At 35.4% G+C, this 25,577-nt stretch overlaps 1 protein-coding gene across 1 annotated transcript; it reads left to right on the top strand.

Moving 5' to 3' along the window:
* The first annotated feature begins 8,391 nt into the window (after positions 1 to 8,391).
* Positions 8,392 to 15,672, top strand: LOC141430690 (uncharacterized). Its single transcript, XM_074091540.1, has 9 exons — positions 8,392 to 8,477; positions 8,882 to 8,929; positions 9,644 to 10,156; positions 11,693 to 11,740; positions 12,003 to 13,280; positions 13,421 to 13,450; positions 14,788 to 14,877; positions 15,009 to 15,095; positions 15,276 to 15,672. Exons 1-9 carry the CDS (start codon positions 8,423 to 8,425, stop codon positions 15,455 to 15,457), a joined length of 2,331 nt encoding a protein of 776 aa, XP_073947641.1. The 5' UTR covers positions 8,392 to 8,422; the 3' UTR covers positions 15,458 to 15,672.
* The last annotated feature ends 9,905 nt before the right edge of the window (positions 15,673 to 25,577 follow it).

Genomic DNA, 25,577 nt, shown 5'->3' with positions numbered 1-25,577 from the left:
TTCCTAGGCATATCGTGAAATGCCGCCATTTCATGAATTGGCTAAAGGACATACGCCATATCGTTCAAAACTCACTGTTTAGCGATTTGCCTAGTGACGTTTAGGCAGATCATGAAATTCCTAGGCATATCATGAAGCGCCGCCATTTCATGATTTGGCCAGTTTAGGCAGATCATGAAATTCCTAGGCGTATCATGAAACGCCGCCATATCGGTTCTGGCACTTCGCCGGCCGCTGCCGCGGCACGCTCGCTTCGCTCGCTCGGCTCGTGCGTCGTGATCACAATTAATACTAACCACTCCTCGCTTCGCTCGTCGTACCTAAATTTTCTATATAAATAAATAACAACTAGTGAATACTTTATTTATCAACAAAAAACTAACCTCTAAAATACGGGCAGACGTGCATGGTTTTTTCACATTGTGCACAGAATCCGTTTGATTCACATAAAAAGAACGGAGCTGATGTTCAAAAGCTTCCTTTGCACTTCTATTTTGAATTCAATCACTATTTTCGGTTTAAAGATCATTTTGTTGCGACGCCGACATTTTTCACGCGCTAAACAAGCACGGCCGGTCAGCTGGTCACGGCCGCCATTGCATACGCAGCGCCACCAGTGGCCAAAAAAGAAACTATTTTACGATGTGCCCGGTATGGAGCTAGGAATATCGACGAATGCGTTGCTCTAATCGATCTGCCGTATTATTTCTCAGGCACATCGTGATATGCCTGGCCAACGTTTAGGCATATCATGAAATGGCGGCGTTTCACGATATGCCTAGGAATTTCGTGATCTGGCGAATTTTACGATCGGCCGCCGACATATCCATACCAAATTTCATCTAAATCGGATCAGTGGTTTAATAATGTAGACTCAACAAACAGGCAGAGATTTTTCGCATTTATAATATTAGTGAGAATATAATACGAATATAAATGGATGGAGCCGTGGTGGCCGACAAGCCGTGGTTGCCGAGTGGTTTAACCTATGGACTCTCAAGCAGAGTATAGTGGGTTCAAACCCCGGCTCGCACCTCTGACTTTTTCGAAATTCATGAACAGAATTTCATTTGAAATTTACCGCGAGATTTACGGTGAAGGAAAACATCGTGAGGAAACCTGCACAACCCTGCGACGCAATTCAATGGTGTGTGTGAAGTTTCCAATCCGCTACTGCCCAACTATTGAACCACTGCCCAAGGAACTACTGCCCAAGCCCTCTCATTCTGAGAGAAGGCCTGTGCCCAGTGGGACGTATATAGGCTGGGATGATGATAATAAATAGATTTCCTACTAATATTATAAATGCGATAGTTTGTGAGTATGTGTGTGCGTGTGTGAATGTTTGTAAGTCCCTTCAGACTAAAACGATTGGACGGGTTTGGCTGAAATATGGCTGAACATCTGGAACAACACATAGGCTACTTTTTGTACCAATATTCCTACGGTCATCATCATCATCATCTCAGCCGTAAGACGTCCACTGTTGGACATAGGCCTCCCCGATAGACCTCCAGTCGCTTCGGTTGCAGCGGCCTGCATCCACCGTGAACCCGCGGCTTTAACCAGGTCATCCGTCCATCACGTTGGTGGACGTCCTACGCTGCGCTTGCCGATCCGCGGTCTCCACTCGGATCCAATCGGTATGTCGGATCGGTCTCCAATCCTACGGTATCGGACTAAAATCCCATAATTTCAACTGCTAGAGACGTGAAATTTGGCACGGGTGTCTCATTAAAGGTGCAAAATGAATAATATCCAATATGATAATTTTAGGGAATTCCCACACAAATTTAGTAAAATCCCGAAATTTCATCCAACTGCCGGATCTAATGGGTTACGTGTGCAAAGCGGCGGTAAAATCTAGTAGTGGCATAATATGAGGCAAAGGGTTCTCTGCCTTTTCCCAGCATACGTTTCCCAAATGTTTAATTTCCCAACTCACGATTTTCTCTGAAACCATATCTTTTCGGAACTTTCATAAAACCAACCTAACCTAACCTTCTGTCTTCTATCTTCTTCTTCTGTGTGTGTGTTTTTCTTCTGTCTTTTATGCTTCCATCCCAGCCTATATACGTCCCACTGCTGGGCACAGGCCTCCTCTCAGAACAAAAGGGCTTGGGCCATAGTTCCCACGCGGGCCCAGTGCGGATTGGGAACTTCACACGCACCATTGAATTGCTTCGCAGGTTTGTACAGGTTTTCTCACGATGTTTTCCTTCACCGCAAATCATTTTATTTTCAATGTAATTTCGTTGTCTTTTACGCTTATGCATAAGAAAATATACTGAGAAAAATTTTTGATTTCGGAGATTTTTAATTTTTATTTTTATTTCACTGGATGGCAAACGAGCAAGTGGGTCCCCTGATGGTAAGAGATCACCACCGCCCATAAATTAAGAGTTGGGAAATGAAACGGAAAATGAAACATTTGGCAAAGAATAATTCTGCGAAAAGGCAGACCCCGACGGCAAAGTAATGACAAGCAAAGTAAATGAGCCACATTAGTTCATGTTTTATGCTTCTTTAGTACAGTTACATACAATTATGTCAGATTTGCCAAGTTTGTCTCAACCACTTATCAACTCAGCGTCGTCCTATATGGAATCATACTCCATCTAAAGACGGATTGAAGAGAAATATAGCAGAATAAATTATTCAACAGAAACTATCAGCACCAAAGTAGCTGTCACAAAAGGAACTTGTAGTCTATGATCCCGTTGTTCGATTTTCAGTTTGGTAAAGGCTAGGTTTTTTTTTTATTCGACTGGATGGCAATTTCTGAAGGATTTATAAAAAAATAGCACCATTAACACTCACTGTATTTTTTCGCCGTTACAGACGCCGTAAAAAAGGGGAAGGAAAGACGACAGTTATACCAAATTACAATTTTTTACAATCTACAATTGTGTGTTTTTAACGAAACATGGCATCTTTTATTTAAGATTTGTCGTCTTGGCGGGAGCACTATAGTACCCCAAGATTAAACCGCATCATGATTACAAAGACGTAAGGCTGCCTGGCTAAATCTTGCCACAACGGTATTTTTTCTATAGAAGACAATTGTTATGAAAGCAGACGAGGTGCCATTGGAAACATACAGATCTAAATATGTAGACCAAATAACAAAATATGAACATACAGGTGCAGAGTTTCACGATCGGATCTTAGGCTACAAGTCAAGTAGTTCATATGAATGCTGTTAAATTCCGTCACACTTACAATTATTAAAAAAGTTAACTGCTAAAGTTTTCTATAAATACAGCAATTATGACAACATGTCTACTTAATGTACTAGTATTTATCTGTCGGCTTCGCACGCGTAAATCATTCGATCCGAATTTAAATTTAATTTCCATGGGAATTCCAGGTCAGTAGATCAGGACTAAACAATCTTAATAATGTTCAGAATATCACCAACTTCGATTTAGCGCGCTTGGCATCTTAAACCCAGATTACGCAAAAGGAGCTGGGGGCTAACGAAGTTCGAAAATTGAAGTTTGAGTCGCCCGGTCCCTCTCACTCTCGTATTAAACAATATAAGCGTCAGCGGGACAGCAAGATACGAAGTTCGAATTGTGCACTTCGTAGTATAGGGCCAGAGCATACGAGGGTGCTGTCGTCCCTTCGACCTCGACCGCTACTTTGTGGCCGTTGTGCGGTCGAGGATGCCGCTGTTCCTTCTTTGAATAGTTAAGCTAATTCTTTGTCGGAGAAAGCTGCCAGCACTTCAATCCCTGTGACGACTAATAACCTGTTTTTTTTTTCATTCTTAATTATTAGTTTTCGAAAAAAAAATACTTCACATTCATCTTTATCGTACGTAAGATGACTTAAAGTTTTTCAAGACTTGCATTAAAACAAACAAACTTACGTCTATAACAGTTTTATCATATATCTGATAGATATTTGTTCATAACTTGACACTAACCGGTGTGATTATAGAAATAGTGTTTCGCTCGTTTACTTTTTGTAGCATTTCTGAGTGATTCTGACAAATTGACCTGTCATGTTATGTGTTGATATAATAAGACCGCTGGCTCTACTCTCTACGGCCACATTACTCTGCTGTAAAGAGCTAGTGTTTGTTATTTTTTCTTTTTACCTCGGCAAAGTTTTGAGATTTTTATGTTGTTTAAGAGCATTTATACCAGCTGAGCTGGCAACGTTGCATTCTTGTTTTTTTTGTTGATTCCATAAAAATTGAATGAAAATTAAAAATGTGGTCTGATAGAACTGTGCTTAATATTTTTATTTTTTTAAAACCATTTAAAAGACTTTTGTTAAACCATTAATTTTATTCGTTTTTAAAGAATATAAAAGTCTATCACAAATAATTATTGGAGTAGACACATTAACTAGACACAAGAACAGTTCTATGAGACCACATTTTTAATTTTCATTCAATTTTTATGGAATAACTCGACAAAAACTAACAAAAAATTAACGTTGCCAGCTCAACAGGTATAAACGCTCTTAATAAAGAAATAGGCTAGTGTTTGGCCACAATCACGCCAGATGGTAGGCGATGACGTGAACTAAGCATGCTTGCCTGATACATGACCATTCACTCTAGATTTGAAGACTGCCAGATTGTAGCGATCAAAAAAGTCATACGTAGGCAGGAAATTCCACTCCCTAGTTGTCCGATTAAAAGACGGGCGAATACGCTTTTTGTGAATTTTAGAAATACTTAAACAAAACCAGTGAAAGAAAGGAGCCAGTGAAACAAGACCGTTTAGTTCTGATGTACATTTTGTACACTTTGTACTTCACACTTTCTGAGGATAAAAAGTAGCCCAAACGAGGTCGAATTGAGAGAGAGAGAGACATTTACATAAACATTTATATTCATTAAAAAACATTGATTCACAGAGTAAAAAAATATTGAGGTTAACATTCAAAGAACAACAAACCAAGAACATCGAATAGGTAGTATTAAATATTAGTTCAGTTGATGAAAAACAATCACACGGACAGTAAATGTTTTCATGAAGAAGCTTTCTAAATTCAAGTTTCCACATGTCTTCTACTATTTACATATCAGCACCAAATTTCATATCATTCGATCACCAAACACATAGTCAAGTAAAGTCACAGCCCACTGCTATACTCGTAATTCACCGATAACCTGATAGTAAATTTCAGTTCTGAATAACTTTAGAAGTTCAAGTTCTGGTGTGAACCCACGACCATCTGTTTGAGAGACCATAGGTCAAACCACTAAGCTACCACGTCTCAGCTACCTACACAGTAATATTTACAATTAATAACCTGTTAATTTATTTCTTCCTTTGATGAAAGTTGGGTAGCCTATTTTAAAATAATCATTTCATATTCAATTAAAAACAAGCCCGATGATGGATTGACCCGAGAAATTTATATCATTAAGTGGCTCCCGTGTTGCGCCGTGATTAATGATTAATGATTGCCGAATGCTCGAATTGATGATAAATTATTAAGGAATGAAAGTAATTATCATTATCGTGCGTGTTTAGAATGGGGTACTTGACTTTTTACTTTACACGTATCTAAATGAACTTGTTTTGATATTCTTGCGATTATCGTATTTTTACACTTTATTTAGGCCAACCGTAGGCAAACTATAACCTTGAAATTTCAAAACACTTATAAGTAACAAATAATACCTATTATTTTTCAAAAATAGAATATTAATATAATATAAAAATTAAATGAAAATACAACATAAATAAATAAATAAATATCACGGGACAATTCACACCAATTGACCTAGTCCCAAAGTAAGCTTAGCAAAGCTTGTGTTATGGGTACTAAGCAACGGATAAATTTAATTATATAGATAGACACTTAAATACATATTGAACACCCCAGACCCGAGAACAAACATTCGTATTTTTCATAAAAATATCTGCCCCGACACGGGAATCGAACCCGGGACCTCAAGCTTCGTAGTCAGGTTCTCTAACCACTAGGCCATCTGGTCGTCTTAAAATAAAAAATGAAAAGTCGAATTTTCTTTTACATAATATAATAATAATAATATATTTCTTTATTTAGGAATCAATCCCATTATTACATTACATTACATTGAATTAAATTTACATAATTGGAATTAAAATAAAATAAAATAAATCACAACAAAAATCATATTGAAATTAAATTAAAAAGAAAAGAAATTTCAAATAAAAAATAGTAATAGTAATTAAATCGATCAAAAGAAAATAAAATAATAAAATAATAATCAAATGATATCAATTAAGTCAAACAAAATTAAATGTACAATAGTCAATATTCGTTATACTGTGACAAAAAATAATAACGAACAAAACATAATAATACTAGGTAATCTGTTTGCTCATTATTTATGAGAATAGTAAACGATAATTTGTAGCTTGCGACGTCGGCTATAAATATCATGTTGCAAAATTTCCCATCCCGTGGGAATATAGCAAAATCAATCTTTATTCCTTGTCTGTTACTCGTATGAAAGGAAGATCACTGTATTTCATAACTTTTTTCATGGCATGTAGAGAATGTACGCTTCCTAAGATGTTTTTAATTTTTTTTTCAATAAATCAAACAAATGATCTGTAAAAAAATTATATATGTAACTTTGTGTAAATATTTTTTTTTATAATTTTTATTTTTGAAAGTATTTAAGTGTCACTGTACTGTACTGTACTGTACTGTACATATTATAAACCAACTACAGGCTAATTTTATGCTTAATTTGAACCTTCGACCCTACCGGTTTCAATAAGAGTGGTTTATTGTTCACGTTAAATAATTACTTTAAGTGTGCTTTAAGCTACTCTTCTTGGTCTTTTAAAACCCAGATGATTCAGTTTCAGTAATAGATTTTTACGGAATAATTTGATTTTTCAAGGTCATTGACAGTTTTTTCCAATTTCTTTTAAATCTCATTAAATAATTTATTTATTTTTATATTATAATTTTTTATGTTTCAAAATTAATAGAATTATTTCTATGTTCGATCGCTTATGTATTTGTTTACCCGAAAATCTTACAGTTGCAAGTAAATAACATTATAATATTAATTAAAATCGTTTTCCTAGTTTTAATAGTTAAAAAATTGTATGGATCAATATTTTTTTTTAAATGACATCCTGGAAAAATTGTTGCAGCGCATTTATCTGGGCAATGATTGTCTTTCCGAAAGCGCTGGCAGTATAAAAAAGTTACATCTAAAAGGGCGTGACAGAATAATCATTTTAATTTGTAGGGTTCTCTAGTCCTACAAGGAACTTGCCTTGATTATTAATAAATTTCATGTCCCTATAATCATCATGATCATTATCATCAGCCCGAAGACGTTCACTGCTGGACAAAGGCCTTCCCTCTTAGAACGCCACAATGAACGACAACTTGCCACTTGCATCCACCGGTTTCCCGCTACTCTCACGATGTCGTCAGTCCACCTGGTGGGAGGCCTGCCAACGCTTCGTCTTCCGGTTCGTGGTCGCTACTCGAGGACTTTTCTTCCCCAACGGTTATCTGTTCTTCGAGCGATGTGGCCTGCCCATTGCCACTTCAATTTGCATATTTTTCCAGCTATGTCAGTAACTTTAGTTCTTCGACGAATTTCCGTATTCCGGATTCTATCGCGCAAAGAAACTCCAAGCATAGGTCTCTCCATAGCTCGTTGCGTGACTTTGAGCCTGTCCCTATAATAGTCAAGAAAAAAATAAGCCCTATACTTGGATGGATAACTGTTTAACTAAATGTCAACAAAACAATGTCAATTGGTGTCTTAATTTTGTTTTTAAATACCCCCATTGAACTAACTAACCATTTACATTTCTATATTGAAATGCACTAGTCAGTTTCTATTTATTACAATGATATCATCATTATCATCAAGTACCTTAAATATTTAAAATCCTTGAATGTACCAAATCTGGCAGTTGAAGTTTGTTTACATTCAGTTAAATACCTATCCAAACCAAGTACAGCGGTTTGTCCTATGGCTTCTCAAACAAGAAATTCATACCACGAGCTTTGCAGTGCAGGAAAACATCGTGAGGAAACCTGCACAACCTGCGAAGTAATTCAAGTTACCAATCCGCACAGGGCCTGCGTGAGAACTACAGCCTAAGCCCTCTGATTCTGAGAGGAGGTATGTGCCCAGCAGTGGGTCGTATTATAGGCTGGGATGATGATAATCAAGAACCACGACTGTAGAAGTGAAATAAAATATGTTGGTCCCATTTTATCCATTGACAAAGCATTACGTCAATGCAAATATTCCATCTGAAATTCACAAAAACATGACTCCGAAGTCTTTCTGAGAACTACAATAAGTTGAACGAGTAATTTATTAGGCAAATATTGGTTCAGATGGATTTTAAGAGTATATAAGCTTAAACAGTTGCATGAATAAACATAACTTGTATTGCTAGTGCCGAATAACGTGGTCGAAATGGCTGCCAATAAGATTTTGTGCGTAGTGTTTACATTAGCAATTGTTGAAATTAGTAAGTTTTCTAGTAATCATCTTATTATCAAAAGTGATAAGTAGTCAATTTTTCTTCCGGAATTATGTGTTTGCTTGAAAGGTTGTGCTAAGCGCCATGTGGACTTTATTTATTCAAAAGTATTTATTTTAGAATAATATCTAAGTAGAAAAAAAAGAAAGAGAAAGGAAGAACGAATGTAAATCATTCCTTCATTCTGTACTTTATTTTACTTCTACAAGCTGAGTTTTACATTAATAAAAAATTTGAAGCCACTGCTGAATGATAGTCACAATAAAATTGATCGTAAACAGTTTTCGTAGAGTGAATTTCTTTGCTCTAATTTTTACAGTTACATCAATAATTTGAAAGATTGGCATAGTCTTACAGCATGATAGCAATTAATAACTTTTTTCTATTTTCAGGAGCAAACATTGGAAGCGACGATGCAGCTGCGGTCAAACATGTACCAGGTAGCAATAAAGCTAATTTTAATATTTCTGTAAATCGAACAGATGCTATAGTAGAACCTCTCGATTGATGATTGAATACTGATAATGCTGAAGTCTCAATACCAGTTAAGACACCTAGCCGTCTCATCATCATTATTATCATCTTTGCCTATATACGTCCCACTGTAGGGCACAAGCCTCCTCTCAGAACGAGAGGGCTTCGGCCGTAGTTCCCACGCGGGCTCAGTATGGATTGGGAACTTCACTAGCCCTCTACTTGCATAAAAACAAATACATAACCAAATTTACTTAACCGGTTTATAAAAAGTAAACTAAGCAAATATTGTACTACCTATATTAGATGACAGATTTACACACATAAATGACATGTGTAATAAACGTGCTACTTACATAAGTACTATAATATCTATTACGAAAAAAAGAGGCAAACATATTTTGTGTAATGAACATTTGCCTATACCAGGATTCATACCCTGTACTTCCAGGTTCATAGTCAAAGTTACTAACCACTAGATTTATTATTTTCTTTTTTTTCTTTTTCCACCATCTTTTTTAACCAGTTCTTATTCGTTTTAGTATGAAAATGGCCACCATGCCTTTTTTAATCTCCTACAAAGGAATATGATTTTTAATCTCACTAGTATTATAAACGCAAGAGTTAACCAATCGATCTATACGTCTATTTAATTATAGGTTTGCTAAATTTTATTTCAGTGTCATCAGCGCTACCAACTTCAATTTTAAGCTTGTTGAATAAACAACCTGTGCTGCGAAAGCATCCAACCCCACCTCAACTGCAACAATTGCAACAATTGCCGCAACTGCCCCAATTACCGCAACTGCCACAGTTGCCACCTACATCGTATCTGCCACAGCAACCACAATACTTTCAACAACAACCGCAGTCACAGTTCTCACAACAGTCAGAGCAATATCAGCAGTCACAGGAGTTACAACAGCCACAGCTGTCGCAGCAGTCGCAGGAATGGCAGCAGACGCACCAGTCACAGCAGTGGGATAACAACAACGTCCAACATCCAAACCCACCACAACCGCCGCAAAAATGGTCCCAACTGCCTCAATTACCGCAACTGCCACAGTTGCCACAGCTGCCACCTACACCGCAACTGCAACAGCAACCACTACAGCAGTCACAGCTCCCACAGCAGTCGGAGCAGTCTCAGCAATCTCAACTGTTACAGCAGTCGCAGCAGTCACAGATAACAGGTAATTGACAAACATCACAACGAAAATGTTGATTTAAAATTAGCTCGCGTAAGGATAGTTAAATAAATCGCGATTTAGGTACTTATTATCTACTAGCCACTTTTGCAGATGTGGATGCAGTTCTACGCAAAAAAGTACCTAATTGTTTACAATTGCAATTTGTTTATTAACCTTGTTTTAAATTGTAAGTGACTATAATTATTGGAATATTTTCGGATACTTTGAATTAATTTTTTCATCTTGATTAACAGTATAATAATATCCCCTTATTGTAATAGAGTTACATAGGGAGTCCTGTAAGTTGCATCATAATGTTAAAAGGGAGATGGATGAATAGGTCACCTAAAAACACATCAAAAAGACCTTCGTAAAAGTTCCTATCGTACAGTCCTTCTCACTCTCGTATGAAATAACATTTGCGTCAGCAAATCGATACAAACTTCTATTTTCGGGTTGCGTAGTAGCCCCCCTGATTGTTACTTTTTTCGAGTCGTCTACCATAGATAATGCTAAGCTAAATTTTATTATTCCAACATGCTAAAAAAATGTTTACTAAAATTATTGCAAAACAATTTGACATAATTTTTTCTTAAACATAAAAATAACGAAGTTTCATTATGCGTGGAAAATTTTGATGGTGTAAAATTGGGTTATAGCTAAGTTTTAAATATTTAAATAAAACGTTGGCAGACTTGAAACCTCTTTAGTCTGAAATGACAAACCTACCCACTTACTTTTTAAAACTTAAGTCATAAGTCCCTTGAGAAGAAAAACTATACGTAAATCCATAACTCTCCCCGGGAAAAATTGAGTCCATTGTCCTTTAGTTTAGGCATGGAATAACTTCATTGACGAGCAAGTGTGATGAAATAGTAGATTGTACAACAAGAGCATAAAACGAGCCATTTTAGCCAAGACCTTCATGTAGCAGTGGATAGACACATCGAGGAGAAAATGGGTTCAATGCTCTTATTATGCATGTTTTTTACACTCTGCTTTTCTCTTAGATTGCGAGGAAATGAAATAGCAACAGTGGAAACAATTATGCACTTTCTATGTACCTACCTTTTTTATGCATTATTGTATTTTTTTTTAATTAATTGATTTATTTTGATTGATTTGATTGATTTTTAGTTTTATATAAATTAAAAATGATTAAAAAATATGTAGTATGTTCACATTTTTTTAATAATTTTCAATTAATATAAAACTAAAAATAAATCAATAAAGGTAAAAAATATATAGGCTGGGATGATGAATAATGCATGAAAAATAAAAGGTACATAGAAAGTGAACAATTGTTTCCACTCTCTTCATTTCCTCGCAATCTAAGTGAATAGCAGAGTGTTAACTCGAGCATTAAACCCATTTTCCCCATCGACCTGTCTATCCATACTCGCCGTACCGGCTCGGGTGGCTATATAAACGTCTTGGGTGAAATGGCTCGTTTTATGCTCTTGTTATACAATCTACTATTTCTCTATTTACAACAAAATTATGTAATTTAAAAACTATTTCTTTGTTAATTAATTACAGAAGCAAGTACTCAAAGCGAGAATATTACAGAAGAAAAACGCGTACATAGTGAGTAAAATTTTTTTCTAGAACAAGATTTACTTTTAATGTTTATGAATTCATATTGGACTATAACGCAGATATATTCTATCTTTACTAATATAAATTTGTAATGGAGGCTGTGATATTTTAATATCTTGATAATTGTTAGTAAATTCGCTTTGGAAGTTCGAGATATTCGGACAAGTGCAAGCGACGTATACCATTTAAATTTGATCTTAAATCACAATTTGAAATTGTCATTAATTTTAGCCTACGTGTTTATTTTCAGTGGCTAAAATTGTCCCGGATTCAATTTTATTCTTGTTAAACAAACGCCCCACGAAGCGTCCTTCACCACCACGATTGCCACCTCAGTCTCAAGTGCAACAATTACCACAACTTCCACAGTTGCCGCAGCTGCCACAGCTGCCACAACTTCCACCGCAGTTACAACCACAACAACAAGTCAATCCTGAACTACCATTACCACCCTCAAAGCCCGTATTACCAACCCCTGTTAAACCAGTGCAACCCGTTCCAACTATTTCTCCAACACCAGTACAACCAAGACATCCTATTATTACATACTACCCGCACAGAGCGGCATCACAAAATGGTAACCCCGCACCTTCTACTCCTGCACCACTTTCTTATGACAGTGGAAGTGGCAATAGAAGACTTATCAACATGGTTCGCATTACTCTTAAGCCAAGACCGATCGCACCTCCCTCGGATGCGGTACCATTGGGCGCTAAACCATTAAATGGGGAATCTAAGCTAGAAAAATTGTCTCCTGTCTTAGATGACGACCAAGATACATCACCAATTCCAGCAAAACCAAATGATACTTCTTCGGATGGCGAAGAGAATTCTAAAGACACTGAAACTAGTGTGACTTTCAATCCACAAGACTTGCCTGCAGGTTCAACGGATAATATAGAAGCTTCGCCTATTCCTGTTAGACCTCAAAATGATGAAACTAACACTGATAACGAAGATCTGGTAGCAGCACCAATCGATGGCGAAAAACCAACGCCAATTCCTAGTAAGCCTGGTTCCAGTGCTGAAAATGATGCAAATAGTACAGATAAAAAATCTGATAATAAAAAATCACCGGTCAATAATGAATCCAATGACACAAGAGATACAAATACTTTGAATACTAAAGATTTAAAACCAGAACCAGTGGATACTTTAGGAGCGTCTCCAAGCCCAGTTAAACCTAAAACCCAATATACAACTGATGAAAAGGAGGAGTCTGATGACCATAACGACTCATCTGTACCTGTAGAATCACACAATGAAAATGCTTCACCTGATCAACAAAATGTTGATAATGAAAAAAAAGCAACAGCAGATCAAAATGCTCCTGAATCATCACAACCAAAATCAACTGATGAAAATAAATCTGAGAAGCGAAATAGCGTGCAAAATGACTCTGATTTAGAATCAGGTAATGCTACAACGGATGTTGATCAGTCTAATGAGTCAAATAATGAAGACAAAACAAAGACAGATAAAACTGATGAGGAACCACAAAATCCATTGAAAGATTTGGTCTTAAATGGTTAGTTGTTTAAAGTAATTACTGTACGAGTATCATTTTATTTATTACTTGCATTGCATCAGACACAATGACACAACAGCCAGTTTTAATTAATTTTGATGATAACAAAGATATTAACTTATGTAATTGAATGATTGCAGGTAATTCAACATCAAAACCGATATCACCAGGTAGGTACCAATCAAGAAAGCTCTAAAATTATGGTTTAAGAAACTAAAAAATGAAAATATTAACAAAACAAGCTTTATTCAATTTCATAATAGACATGGCTTAAAAAACCTAATGATTAAGAACGAAAACAAAATATTAACTGAAAATAGCTAAGTAGCCTTTCTTAGAATATTGCTTGACGAGAACCGCTCGTGGTAATCGCATATCGAAAGATTGTGTGGCAAAATAAATCGCTTTGCATATGCTCTTCGGCGCATAGGGAAAGTCATAAACAAAAATATTGCGATTTAGGCTTACCATGGTTATGTATGTATATATGCTCGGCTCTTAGATATGGAATCGTCATAATTATGGGTTAATTCAGTACACGTACTCGTAAATAGAGTTTTTATAGCACAGAAGCAGTGCATCTGTGGAATTTGTGATACCTCTAAATATGAGTCCTGCATACCTTTGTTCTAAGCCTTGGATTGTTGACTGCTACGTCACTATGATTTTTTTTCGAATATATGTATATTCTTGAAAATACGGTCTGAATTAGTCAGAGAAAAATTGTTATATTGTGTACTCCTTTAGTATACGATATCGAGATGACCTAGATGTACCCAAGACCAATCAAAATTATTTAGTTACAGTTGTTATCCAATGGCCATTAGAAGTGTTAAATGCTCTTCCGAAAAAAAACTATCAAATAAGGAACCCAAACGCAAGCTTTCTCCATGGCTTCAAAATTAATGTTTTTACCCTCTAAATTATCTGAAACGTCACGAAATTGGTCATGGATATTTATTTTGTAAAATTAAATTATTTCTTTATTGAATTATTATTACGTGTCATTAACTTACTGACATTTTTAATCAATCAAAATTCATAAATTTTCAATTTTGTTTTGTATAAATGATGATAAATATCAGATTAATAATGTAAATATAGTCATTCAATAAGTATGTAGAATTATTAGTTTAAAATGTGACGAATTTGTGACAAAAGGGTGTGAAACTATTTGCTAATAAATGTTTTGGATTTATGTTTATGATTTACGCGACTACCAACCACAAATGAATAAAAAATTATTTAAAGAAAATGCGAGATCTGAAAATTCAACAAAAGATTAGGTAATTAATGACTAGTTAATAAATGTAGAGCTACAGCTCTACAAAAAAAATAGCCAAATTTGGTAAATTAAAATTTACCAATGCATCGAAATATTTACCATATACAAGCAAAATTTTTACACCTAAACAAAATTTCAATCCAATAGCACTAGATGAAAAAAACATCAATAAACAAATTGTCAATACATGGTATATATATAATTATTTTAATCTTGTTTCAGATGCTACGTCTAGTAATAACGAATATAACGAAAGTGACGAGAAATCAGCTAACACCGAGGACAATCCACTAAAAGACACTATCTTAAATGGTTTGTTTCACACTTTTTGGTTTAAATTTCTTTTAAAATGAAATTTAGTTTAATTCTAAAAATTGCACATTAAAAATAAATAAGTCAAAAATATGAATACGAATCTTAACATTGTTTTGATACTCTATTAGGTGCTGCTAATAACGATAAAAATAAGAAAAGTGAAGAAAAATCTCCTAACATCGAAGACAATCCACTGAAAGACACCGTCTTTAATGGTATGTATTCACACATTTTACTATATATATATTACGTAACACAATCTTTATTCTTCGTGTATACAAAACTGTCAATTCATGTTTGTCAATTGTGTTTGTTACTTATTTTTAACAATAAAGAGTTTGTTTTTAAGTTAGCCAACTTTTTATATTATGTTAATAAAATTCATTTCTCAATAGATAAAAGTAGAAGTGATAAAGAAACAGATGAAAAAAAGACTGTAGCATTAACTGAAGAAGATAGCCTTTCTAAAGAATCTACACCCAACTCGTCAGCTACTGAAGAACACTTAGAATCAAGTGTTGATTCAGAAGAAGAAAAGAGCGCTAAAGAAGAAGCCAGTACTACGCATGAAGAATAAATATGTCTTCGCCTTAAAGTGCAAATAAATATAGGAACAAATAAAACAAATTTAATAAATTATGTACATTGCATCAAAATTAGTACTTTAATTATACATAATTTAAAAGTTATATTTCGTACCTTACACTATTTTAGACATATTATACATAGATTACCATTGTATTATAATAATATGTGTACAGGATTAAATTAAAATTAATAGAAAATAAAGTATCGATGTGTTTCATTTTCTATTGAAAAGATAATCTGATGTGCGCTTAGCACAGAAATAATAATATACAACACCTGTGGTGCTTATATTTACCCTCTGGAAATAGTAGGTGAACGAGTGTGCCATTTTTGTTTTATTCGACTGGATGAAAAACGAGCAACGTGGGTCTCCTGATGGTAAGAAATCACCACCGCCCATAGGCACCTGCAACACCAGGGGGATTGCAGATGCGTTGCCAACCTAGAGGTCTAAGTTGAGATACCTCAACATTATTATTGCTTACAATAACTTAATAAGCAAAATCATGCTTATTAACTTTATATAAGCAAAAAGTAGCAGTGTTTCCTACTGCTTGGAAAATAATATTGAAGCATTTTTTTATGTTCAGGTAAGTATATTTTTATTGTTTGGCAAACAATATTTTAAACATCTTAAAAACACAAATTTAGCATATTATAATATATGACCCGAGGACCATAGAAAAACCCATACTTAATTTTATTTTCCTAGAAAGAGTTAGGATATAAGTTTCATTGCATTACATTATGCTCGTAACTTCCTTATTTTCAACAAATTTTGATGTCATCTCATTCGCGTTATATTTCCCAGTTTGGTATCACGTGAAAATCCTACTATATATATATATATAGGTCAAACCACTAGGCCACCATGGCTCTCAAGCAGAGGGTCGTGGGTTCAAACCCCGGCTCGCACCTCTGAGTTTTTCGAAATTCATGTGCGGAATTACATTTGAAATTTACCACGAGCTTTGCGTTGAAGGAAAACATCGTGAGGAAACCTGCACAAACCTGCGAAGCAATTCAATGGTGCGTGTGAAGTTCCCAATCCGCACTGGGCCCGCGTGGGAACTATGGCCCAAGCCCTCTTGTTCTGAGAGGAGGCCTGTGCCCAGCAGTGGGACGTATATAGGCTGGGATGATGATTATAAATGTGAAAGTTTGTAAGTGAGTGAGTATGTTTGTTACTTCTTCACGCTGAAACGGCTAGACGGATTTAGATGAAATTTGGCAAATAGTTAGCTTATAACCAGAATTAAAACAAATAATACTTTATATCTCGATATTCCCACGGGATAGGGATAAAATCTCTAAATAACAACCGCTGGGCTTAGAGTCATGAAATTTGGTATGTAGGTAGCTGGACGTCTGGAATAACACATAGACTACTTATTATCCCGATATTATCACGGAAAAGGGATAAGATCTCGAACTAATAACTGCTGGGTTTACAGTCATGAAATTTGGTATGTAGATAGCTGGACATCTGGAATAACACATACTACTTACTTATTATCCCGATATTATCACGGAAAAGGGATAAGATCTCGAACTAATAACTGCTGGGTTTGCAGTCATGAAATTTTGTATGTAGGTAGCTGGACATCTGGAATAACACATAGGCTACTTTTTATCCCGATATTCCCACGGGATAAGGATAAAATCTCGAAATAACAACCATTAAAACCACGATGTTATATTAGGGAATTCCCACGAGAATTTAATAAATTCACGGAATTTCAATTCAACTAATGTATCTTATTATTTACGCGTGTGTAGTAAACGCTAGTTATAATATAAAAATAAATAAAAATGTGTTTATTTAAAAATATACAGTGCTTGACAAGAATTATCAGGGGTCCCTGCTCTAGGCTTTGCCTGTAACGCGGGGAACCAGTTATAATTATATTAAATTATTAATTCTGGTTATAACAGGCTTAAATAGGAAACAAAACCTGAGTTTAGCTGTAAAACTTACTTAAAGCAAAGGAATCACAATAAGAGAGAGAAAAAGAGAGGAATCACAATAAGGTAGTTAGATCACATAGGATTCGATTTGTAGCATTCGAAGATGGCGGATGTAGTCAATATCTAATTTTGCTATTTCTGTTTCTTTGGCTAGTTGAAGTATAATTTTGATAGAGTTATATGCGGCGATTAACCTTAGCAGTGAACAGTGATCCCAAAATTCTATATTGCTCTCGTGTCTAACATTTTTTAATGCGCAAGTGGTCCCCACGTGGTTTCTGGAATTTACTATCAAGTTGCAAAAACTACAATCACCGTACAACGTGCCTCTCAAAGAGAATTTAACTTGACACTGGCGAAATTGTCCTATTAATTAGGACAGAAAAGCCATATTTTAAAAGAGAAGAAGAAGAAGAAGATCACATAAATACCTATATTTACCTATAACAGAGTGCTTAAGAGATCGTATCTAATCGTATCGTACGAGTATATAACAATCAATATTTCAGTCGATGGCACTTTATTATTATTTACTTTGATAAGATTCTACGATGGTCTGCGAATCAAGGTTTAGTAGTTTATACCGTGTCTTATAAGTCTATCACTTAGTTATGTCACTTTCTTACAAACATAACAATATGAATCATACTCCTTGGAATTTTTAAAAGTATTTATAAGTAGAATTATTGAAGATAAAAACATTTTGTTTAAATATAATATCACGTAAACCACAGCGACATTATTGGTTACAAATTAGTCCACTATTGGAAACTTAACTGTCACCTGCCACCTATTTGTTATTTGCCCGCAGTGTTTGCGCAAGTGGAGTGCGCGTGCGCATAGACATCATACGACGCGGGAGTTGACGTTGCCATAGTGGGATTGTAGTGGCGTATCCATACTGGTATATCGAGCAGAAAAAATCATAAAAAACAATTTTATTAAACTCTACCTAACCTTACGACCTTAACGGTAAGGAAAAAAATTGACGAGGAAACCTACATAACCTGCGAAGCAATTCATTGGAGTGCGTGAAGTTCCCAATCCGTATTGGGCTGGCGTTGCAACTACGGCCCGAACCCTCTCATTCAATAAAACCATCCTACTTCCAGGTTCTCTCCATATAAAAGGTAAACCAAAATTCACCTCGTGAACAACGAAATAGGTAGGTATTCCAGGTATGCCAGGAATTTTGTTTTCACCGAAAAAAAAAACGCATTGAATTTGTTCTCATCGTTTAAGAGCTACGTTACCACAGACAGGCAGACATTGGTATCAGACTTATAACACCCCTCTTTTTGCGTCTCGAGTTTAAAATAAGTTTTGGTAAAAAAAAAAATTTTAATACAATCTTTTTTGCTGACTGTTCTTTTTGTTGACTGTACTTGTATTGTCACCCTTAACAACATTTACATACTAAATTTCAAGTCGATGCCATTAACCTTTGAAGAGTTCTGTCCTGTGGAGACGATCCTGGCCGGACTACCAAGATTTACATTAAGTATACCAAATTTCAAATCAATCCAACTACTGGAAGTTGGTCGAATTTAACTTTCAAGATTTGATTACAGACAGACAGACAGACAGACAGACAGACAACGGGACAGGTGACACTAAATAAAAGCTTGTAAAAACAATTTAATTAGGTAATTATTTTTCAGTGTAGTATAAACTCAACTTTATCGAATACCATTGATTTATTGCTATTTTATGACACGTACGTGATCAATACTAACTACTTACCGCATACTACAACGCTTGCCTGTTTAGGCTTATCTACTTTTTGCCATCTAATCGGCATACATAGACCGGCAACTCCGCTTTAGGTGATATTATTACATAGGCAAGTAATTAATAGGAATTAGCCTCTAAGCTGTACAGAATTTTTGTAGGTAGTCGATTAAATTGTAGTGAAGTAAAAGTAAGGCTAGAATAGAATTGAATCGGTTATTGGTGTTTTCTAAAAAAGTGTACCCTTTCGTTTTTTAAATATTAGGGAGAAATATGGATTTTCCTACTCAGAATCAAGAACACAATTGATTCCGATCGTTTAAAAAATGTCCCCATTTTTTTTCATACAAAAGAAGACTTACTTTTGTCACGCCCATACTGAGTGTATGAAAAAAAACGTCGCAAATCGATTGTGCTCTTGATTCTGAGTAGGAAAAACCATATTTTTCCAAAAGTTCAAAAAAAAGAAAGGGTACACTTTTTTTGTAAACGTCCTAATGCATGTGATATGTTATTATAGTTTAAAAGTGGATTTATAATGAGTAATCAAGCTACACTAGATAACCGTTGAGGGGACAAGTTCTCGAGTGGCAACCACGAACCGGAAGACGAATCGTTGGCAGGCCTCCCGCTAGGTGGACTGACAGGTTTACCCTTGAAATGTCGACAAACTTTTAATCGAATATCAGCTAAAAGTCAACGTTTCCTATTTTTTCACTTCATCGAATATTCATTACCTTGAATGATTAAAATAAGTATTTTGTAAATCAACGATTTTGAATTTCTGGAAATATTATTTAATAGATAGTTTATTTGGCAGAACTTCTTTTCATATTTGATTATTTCATACTTTTTTGAATTAAATTTATTTATGATTGATTAATTGATTTATTTTTGTTGGGATCACAGTTCTAACCTAACCTAACCTAACCTACTTTTCTGGTAGGGACTTATTTTTGTTGGGGTCGCAGTTCTAACCTAACCTAACATACTTATCTGGCAGCGATTTATTTTTGTTGGGGTCGCGGTTCTTACCCAACCTAACATATTTTAACCGACTTCAAATAAAGGAGGAGGTTCTATGTTCCGATTTTTTTATATATATATAATGTTCACCGATTACTCAGTGAACTGTGCAGGATGGATTGACCCATAGTATGTAGGTGAGGTAGACGACTATTGTTCCATTCCTGCTGGCTCGTGCTGAGGCACCGACTTCGAGCTAGTAGGTACTTAGAAAAATATGTTCAAGGGTTTTGTAGTTGGTTCAATTTTTTATATTTTTTTTCTTTTATTGGAGTCGGTTTTACTTTTTTGTTAATTTTTTTTTCTGGTATTGGTTTATTTTTTTTTGGGTCACAGTTCTAACCTAACCTAACCTACTTTTCTGGTAGCGATTTTTTTTGAGGTCATAGTTCTAATCTAACCTATTTTCTGGTGTTTTATAATAATACGTCGAAGAAATAAACAGCGATATTTTGTTGTTCTGTCTCATGAATAGTTGATGAAATGTATTTTTAAGCAAATAATAATCCTTGTACTGTTTTTCTAATAGTTTTAATATGTAATGAATAGTCGATGAAGTGAAATTACTCCATGAGAAAGAATTAGTATTGAATATTCTATGAATTGTTTTCGATGAAATGAAATTCGATAAATAGTTTGTCGACATTTCAAGGTTCACGTGGCCAGTTATCGTTCACTGTGGCATTCTAATGGTTGAGCGGGAGGACTTTATTCAAACAGTGGACGTCTTCCGTCTGATGATGATAATGATGATGATTCTCAAGACAACTCTTTACCTGAGCTTAACCCTTTTACTTCCACAGCCAATACCATTTATGCGCAGGCGTCGTGACAAACTAAATGGCGGGGCATAAATCGGCCCCGACAATTGGAGTTCGATCCTGAACGATATTGCCTAAACTGGGAGAGAGAGGTTCCCACGGGCTACAAAGGAGCTGGGAAGAAAATTTACCAATAGAGAGGGAATGTCGTGGTGGTTAGAGACCCTGACTATAAAACTTGAGGTCCCTAGTCCCTAGTCTCTAGGAAATATCTGCATATTTGTATCAAAAATACAAAGTTTTGAGTAGGTATTTAATTATATGTATATTTAACTAATTTTACCCTAGTACCCATGTATATGGGGAGGCTTCTGTCCAGCAGTGGACGTCTTACAACTTATGAATGACCCATAACTCCATAACAAAAACTATGCTTAGGTACTTTAGGACTACTCATTTTGTGTCAAGTGTCCCGTGGTAGGTACTTATTTATTAAAGAAAGTGGTCATAAATGTCGATGTGTGGTGGTGGTAAATGTCGAGCCACGCACGGTTTTTATGAATGTTTATCTTAGTACCCTGTACAACGTGGAGGACTCCACAAATGGAGAAATCTGGAGAACAGCCGAGATGCGTCGGACATCCATTCGCTAGACGGATATATACAAAAATATTTTTACATAAATTGAAACTAACTCATTTCCCCCTTGGCATTCATAAAAATTAGTTATCTTAATTTTAACGAACTTAATTCACCAAACACAAAAGATATCATATCCATACCTTTGCGCTTCCATGTTTCTAACAACAAAGATCTACATTAAATCGTCTAACGTCAAAGGTCTTGCACTATCCTCTGAACCCTGGTAATGCTCCCATTGCGGCCTGTAAAAGGCATCGGCCGTGGATATTGATTGATTGGCTGGATCAAAGATGAATCGATATGGTGGTGAGATAAACTTACATAAAAGTAATAAAAAGATAGACTTGTTTGTGTGGTTGTAAGTAGGGAATAATTAGTAAAACTTTTGCACCGATTTAAAAATTGTTTAGATTTTTATAAAGCTATATGATAAAAAGCTGTGGTACCCTAGTTGACCTTTGATGACATGTAGTATCTCAAGCAAGCTCATGGACTCATTAATCCTAAACCATACCTTAAGCTCCGCATATTAGGAATTCCAAGTATGTGCGGAGTACTTGAAATATACAATGGATTTTTAAGTAAAGGCACTTGCGAATTCAATCGTGTATGTGTGTGTGTGTGAGTGAGATAAGTTTTGTACCTAGAAAAAGGCAGATTCTAGAGATGGAATGCATACATTACACGCATGCATGCACGTACACACACCAAAACTGTACTACATCCGCTGTAACTCAAATGAAACAAACTCATTTAAAAAAAACACAAACAAAACACACCAATTCAACGCATTCTTCTTAGCAATTATGGTCTTTCCAAAAGCGCTGGCAGTAAGAATTAAACTCAAGTGACGTGTAAAAGAGCTCTTTGCGGCCTGATTGCAGAATAAAAAATTTGATTTTTGATTTTTTTAACGCAATCAAAACTTCCACGCAACGAAATCAGACGCACCCATTTTGTCCAATTTTACAATATCCTTATCTTCCATTGATGAAATTTACCAAAACCTATAACATTGGTTTCGTCGTAATGCTGACGTTAAACGTTATGAGGGGTGTTAACATTTATGACACTTAATTTGGTGGAGCTGAGGTATCTCCGGTAGCGTTTAATAAAGGCGAACAACAATACACGCTTCGGGCTCTGGGTTGGTGGTGCAAGCGACAAACGAGAGCGGAACATGACGGTTGCAAGCTTCAGCTAGCAGCGTGAAGCTTAAAATAAATTGCAAATTACAATGGAGTTGATTAAGAGAGTGCTTCCACAAAAAGGGGCGTAGTGGAACGTCCATAACTAGATAAACTAAAAGGACCTTAATTAAAAACGCAATTTAAAAGTAATAAATAAATAGTAGCCTTGATTATTCATTGCAATAAAACTTACAAGTAAGTCTATAAATTATTAAGTATATTGTCTGTGGGTTGTAAATAGCGGTTACTTTTAATAATATATATCTATAATTTCCGGTTGAACTTAATATAAGGAAACTTAATAACCTACACCTATCTGCATAATAAAAAAGATAACAAAAATAAAAATTAAACGTAACACCTAATAATTACAAGTTAAAAATATTTTTTATATTATGACCCGGTAGCATCGTTTTCAGAAGAGAATGCAGCGTTTGCTCGTCCATTAGCTTATACCTACCTATCCCATCCGATAATCGATCCATCCATCGATCTTTTGCATTTTAGTCTCACGGTTTTACTGTTATGCTGTGAAATCACACATATCTTACTACCCATCTATGCTGTCGCACTAATAATATTGTTGTGTCTTGTGCAGGGTTGTCTATTGCTGTGTTATGAATAAATGTATTTCTTTCTTTCTATTTATCGAAATAAATATAATAATCTTACTATCTTGTAAAAGCGTGTCTATGTACCTAACTATGTATAAAACACACTAATATATAAGTATTTAACCGTCAGGTACTATTTAAAACTGTTAAGAAACATATGTATCGACTTAAAATAACATGTGTGTACATCTCAGTCCTCGAGCCCAACAAACACTTGGCCAACTTTTGCTTTAATACACTTAGTAAATTAGCATTGCAAGGAACAAGCGGCAGCGTTTTACAAAAACTAATCTCCCGTGACTTATTCACTGACCACTGAAAATATAAAATTTTATGTCTCTCATCGAGACCAAAACGACCTTTTATGTAACAGTTAGTGTTATAGCTTAATTTACTTTTACACGGATCGATACTTGACTTGACCCATACTTATATAAAGTGGAGCAACTTGGTTCGTGCATGAATAAACAATGATATGTTGGCGAGAGGTGTGTGATTATGTGTAATAAAAACATATTGTATTATTTCTATTGAAACTCTCGATGTGTTCATTTAAGTTGAAGGAAAAGATTGGAACCAAAAAAGAATTTCATAATTAATGATCATGACGAACTACAAAAAAAATTTTTTTTGGTGTTTTAGCAAAGCTTATTGATCTTTCATCATCATCATCATCCCAACCTATATACGTCCCACTGCAGGGCACAGGCCTCCCTCAGAATGAGAGGGCTTGGGCAATAGTTCCCACGCGGCCCAGTGTGGATTGGGAACTTCACACACACCATTGAATTGCTTCGCAGGTTTGTGCAGGTTTCCTCACGATGTTTTCCTTCACCGCAAAGCTCGTGGTAAATTTCAAATGTAACTCCGCACATGAATTTCGAAAAACTCAGAGGTGAGCCGGGGTTTGAACCCACGACCCTCTGCTTGAGAGGCGATAGGTCAAACCACTAGGCCACCACGGCTACTTATTGATCTTTAAATTGAGATAATTCAAAATATTGATAAAGGACTGAAACTATATTGTAAATAAAACTAAATAATTAATTATGTTTGTGTCTAACTGCTAAGATCAGGGGTTCAATACCCGGTTCCAGCATTTATCTACTTTTTTTTAAATCTATTCTAGTTACAGTATAGCTCTGGATAGGGAGATGTGGAAGTCAAGAGGAGAGGCCTTTGCCCAGCAGTGGGCACAGTTATAGGCTAAATATAATAATAATATAATAATAGTTACAGTATATTTAGGTAAAATATCTACCACTGGGTACGAGTAATTTAAATTTCTACATCAAAAATACTATAGAGCAAGCGCCAAGGGAAGTTACGTATGCAAAATTAGGGGACCGCAATGTTTGAATAGTTTTGAACTCAGAAAATCTTGCAAATTATGAGTCTGAATGTTGCCAGGAGATCCGGTGGTGAAGGTGCGGGTGGCTCTATCCATCATTTCTTAGGTTATAAACAACAAAAAAAAAACTTAAATTGATCACAAAGCTCATTCGCAAATGCGGCAGCATTAAATAAACACCTCTTGAGGTCCTTAAAAAAGGTCGTAAAATTTAAAAACCTCTGTAAAACACCGTTGTTGGTTAAGTCAATACTGGGGCGTTATCATAAAATTCGGACCCTGCAGGTGCCAATAATAAATACGGTCCATGTGAGCAATATTTTGATACGAATTCACATGTGACTGTACGATATACCGTCCGCATATAAGTACGTAGTTTTTTTTATTATATATTTATTTGAGATAAATAAAACCGTTTAAACTACTGTATGTATTACACCAATTCTAATAAGTGGTTATTGTAGATTAATTTTAGTTCTTTTAAGTAGTCTATATACTAACATACAAGGTGTTAATTAAATAACTGTAAACCAGAAAGTAGTTTTGTCAGAATCGAGTGTAGAATCGATTAACTATGTTTTAAATCAGGTTGTGTTTGTGTTTTTAAATCCTTTTTTATTGTGCCCAGTCTAAAAGTTACTACTGCAACAGGCGCCAGTTAAATATTTTAGCGAGTTTGCATACTATTTCGAGAATTTAATACTGGCCGGTTTGCTGTCACTGTGTCATTTTCTTCTAAAACGTCAAAGCGCAACTGATAAAAACAAATCATGAGTGTAGAGTTAGAAATTAAGTAGAATTACTGACTTAGCAAACACACCAATAT

This window comes from Choristoneura fumiferana, chromosome 8 (genome assembly GCF_025370935.1).
Source record: "Choristoneura fumiferana chromosome 8, NRCan_CFum_1, whole genome shotgun sequence".
Lineage (NCBI taxonomy): Eukaryota > Metazoa > Arthropoda > Insecta > Lepidoptera > Tortricidae > Choristoneura > Choristoneura fumiferana.
Note: the sequence above shows the minus strand (reverse complement) of the source record. Positions and strands in the feature narration are given on the sequence as shown.

Excerpts from the sequence above, each read along its gene's own strand:
- LOC141430690 (XM_074091540.1), top strand. The coding sequence starts at position 8,423 with ATGGCTGCCAATAAGATTTTGTGCGTAGTGTTTACATTAGCAATTGTT. Across the intron at positions 8,478-8,881 it reads ATTAGCAATTGTTGAAATTA|GAGCAAACATTGGAAGCGAC; the intron begins GTAAGTTTTCTA and ends TTCTATTTTCAG. Across the intron at positions 8,930-9,643 it reads TGCGGTCAAACATGTACCAG|TGTCATCAGCGCTACCAACT; the intron begins GTAGCAATAAAG and ends ATTTTATTTCAG.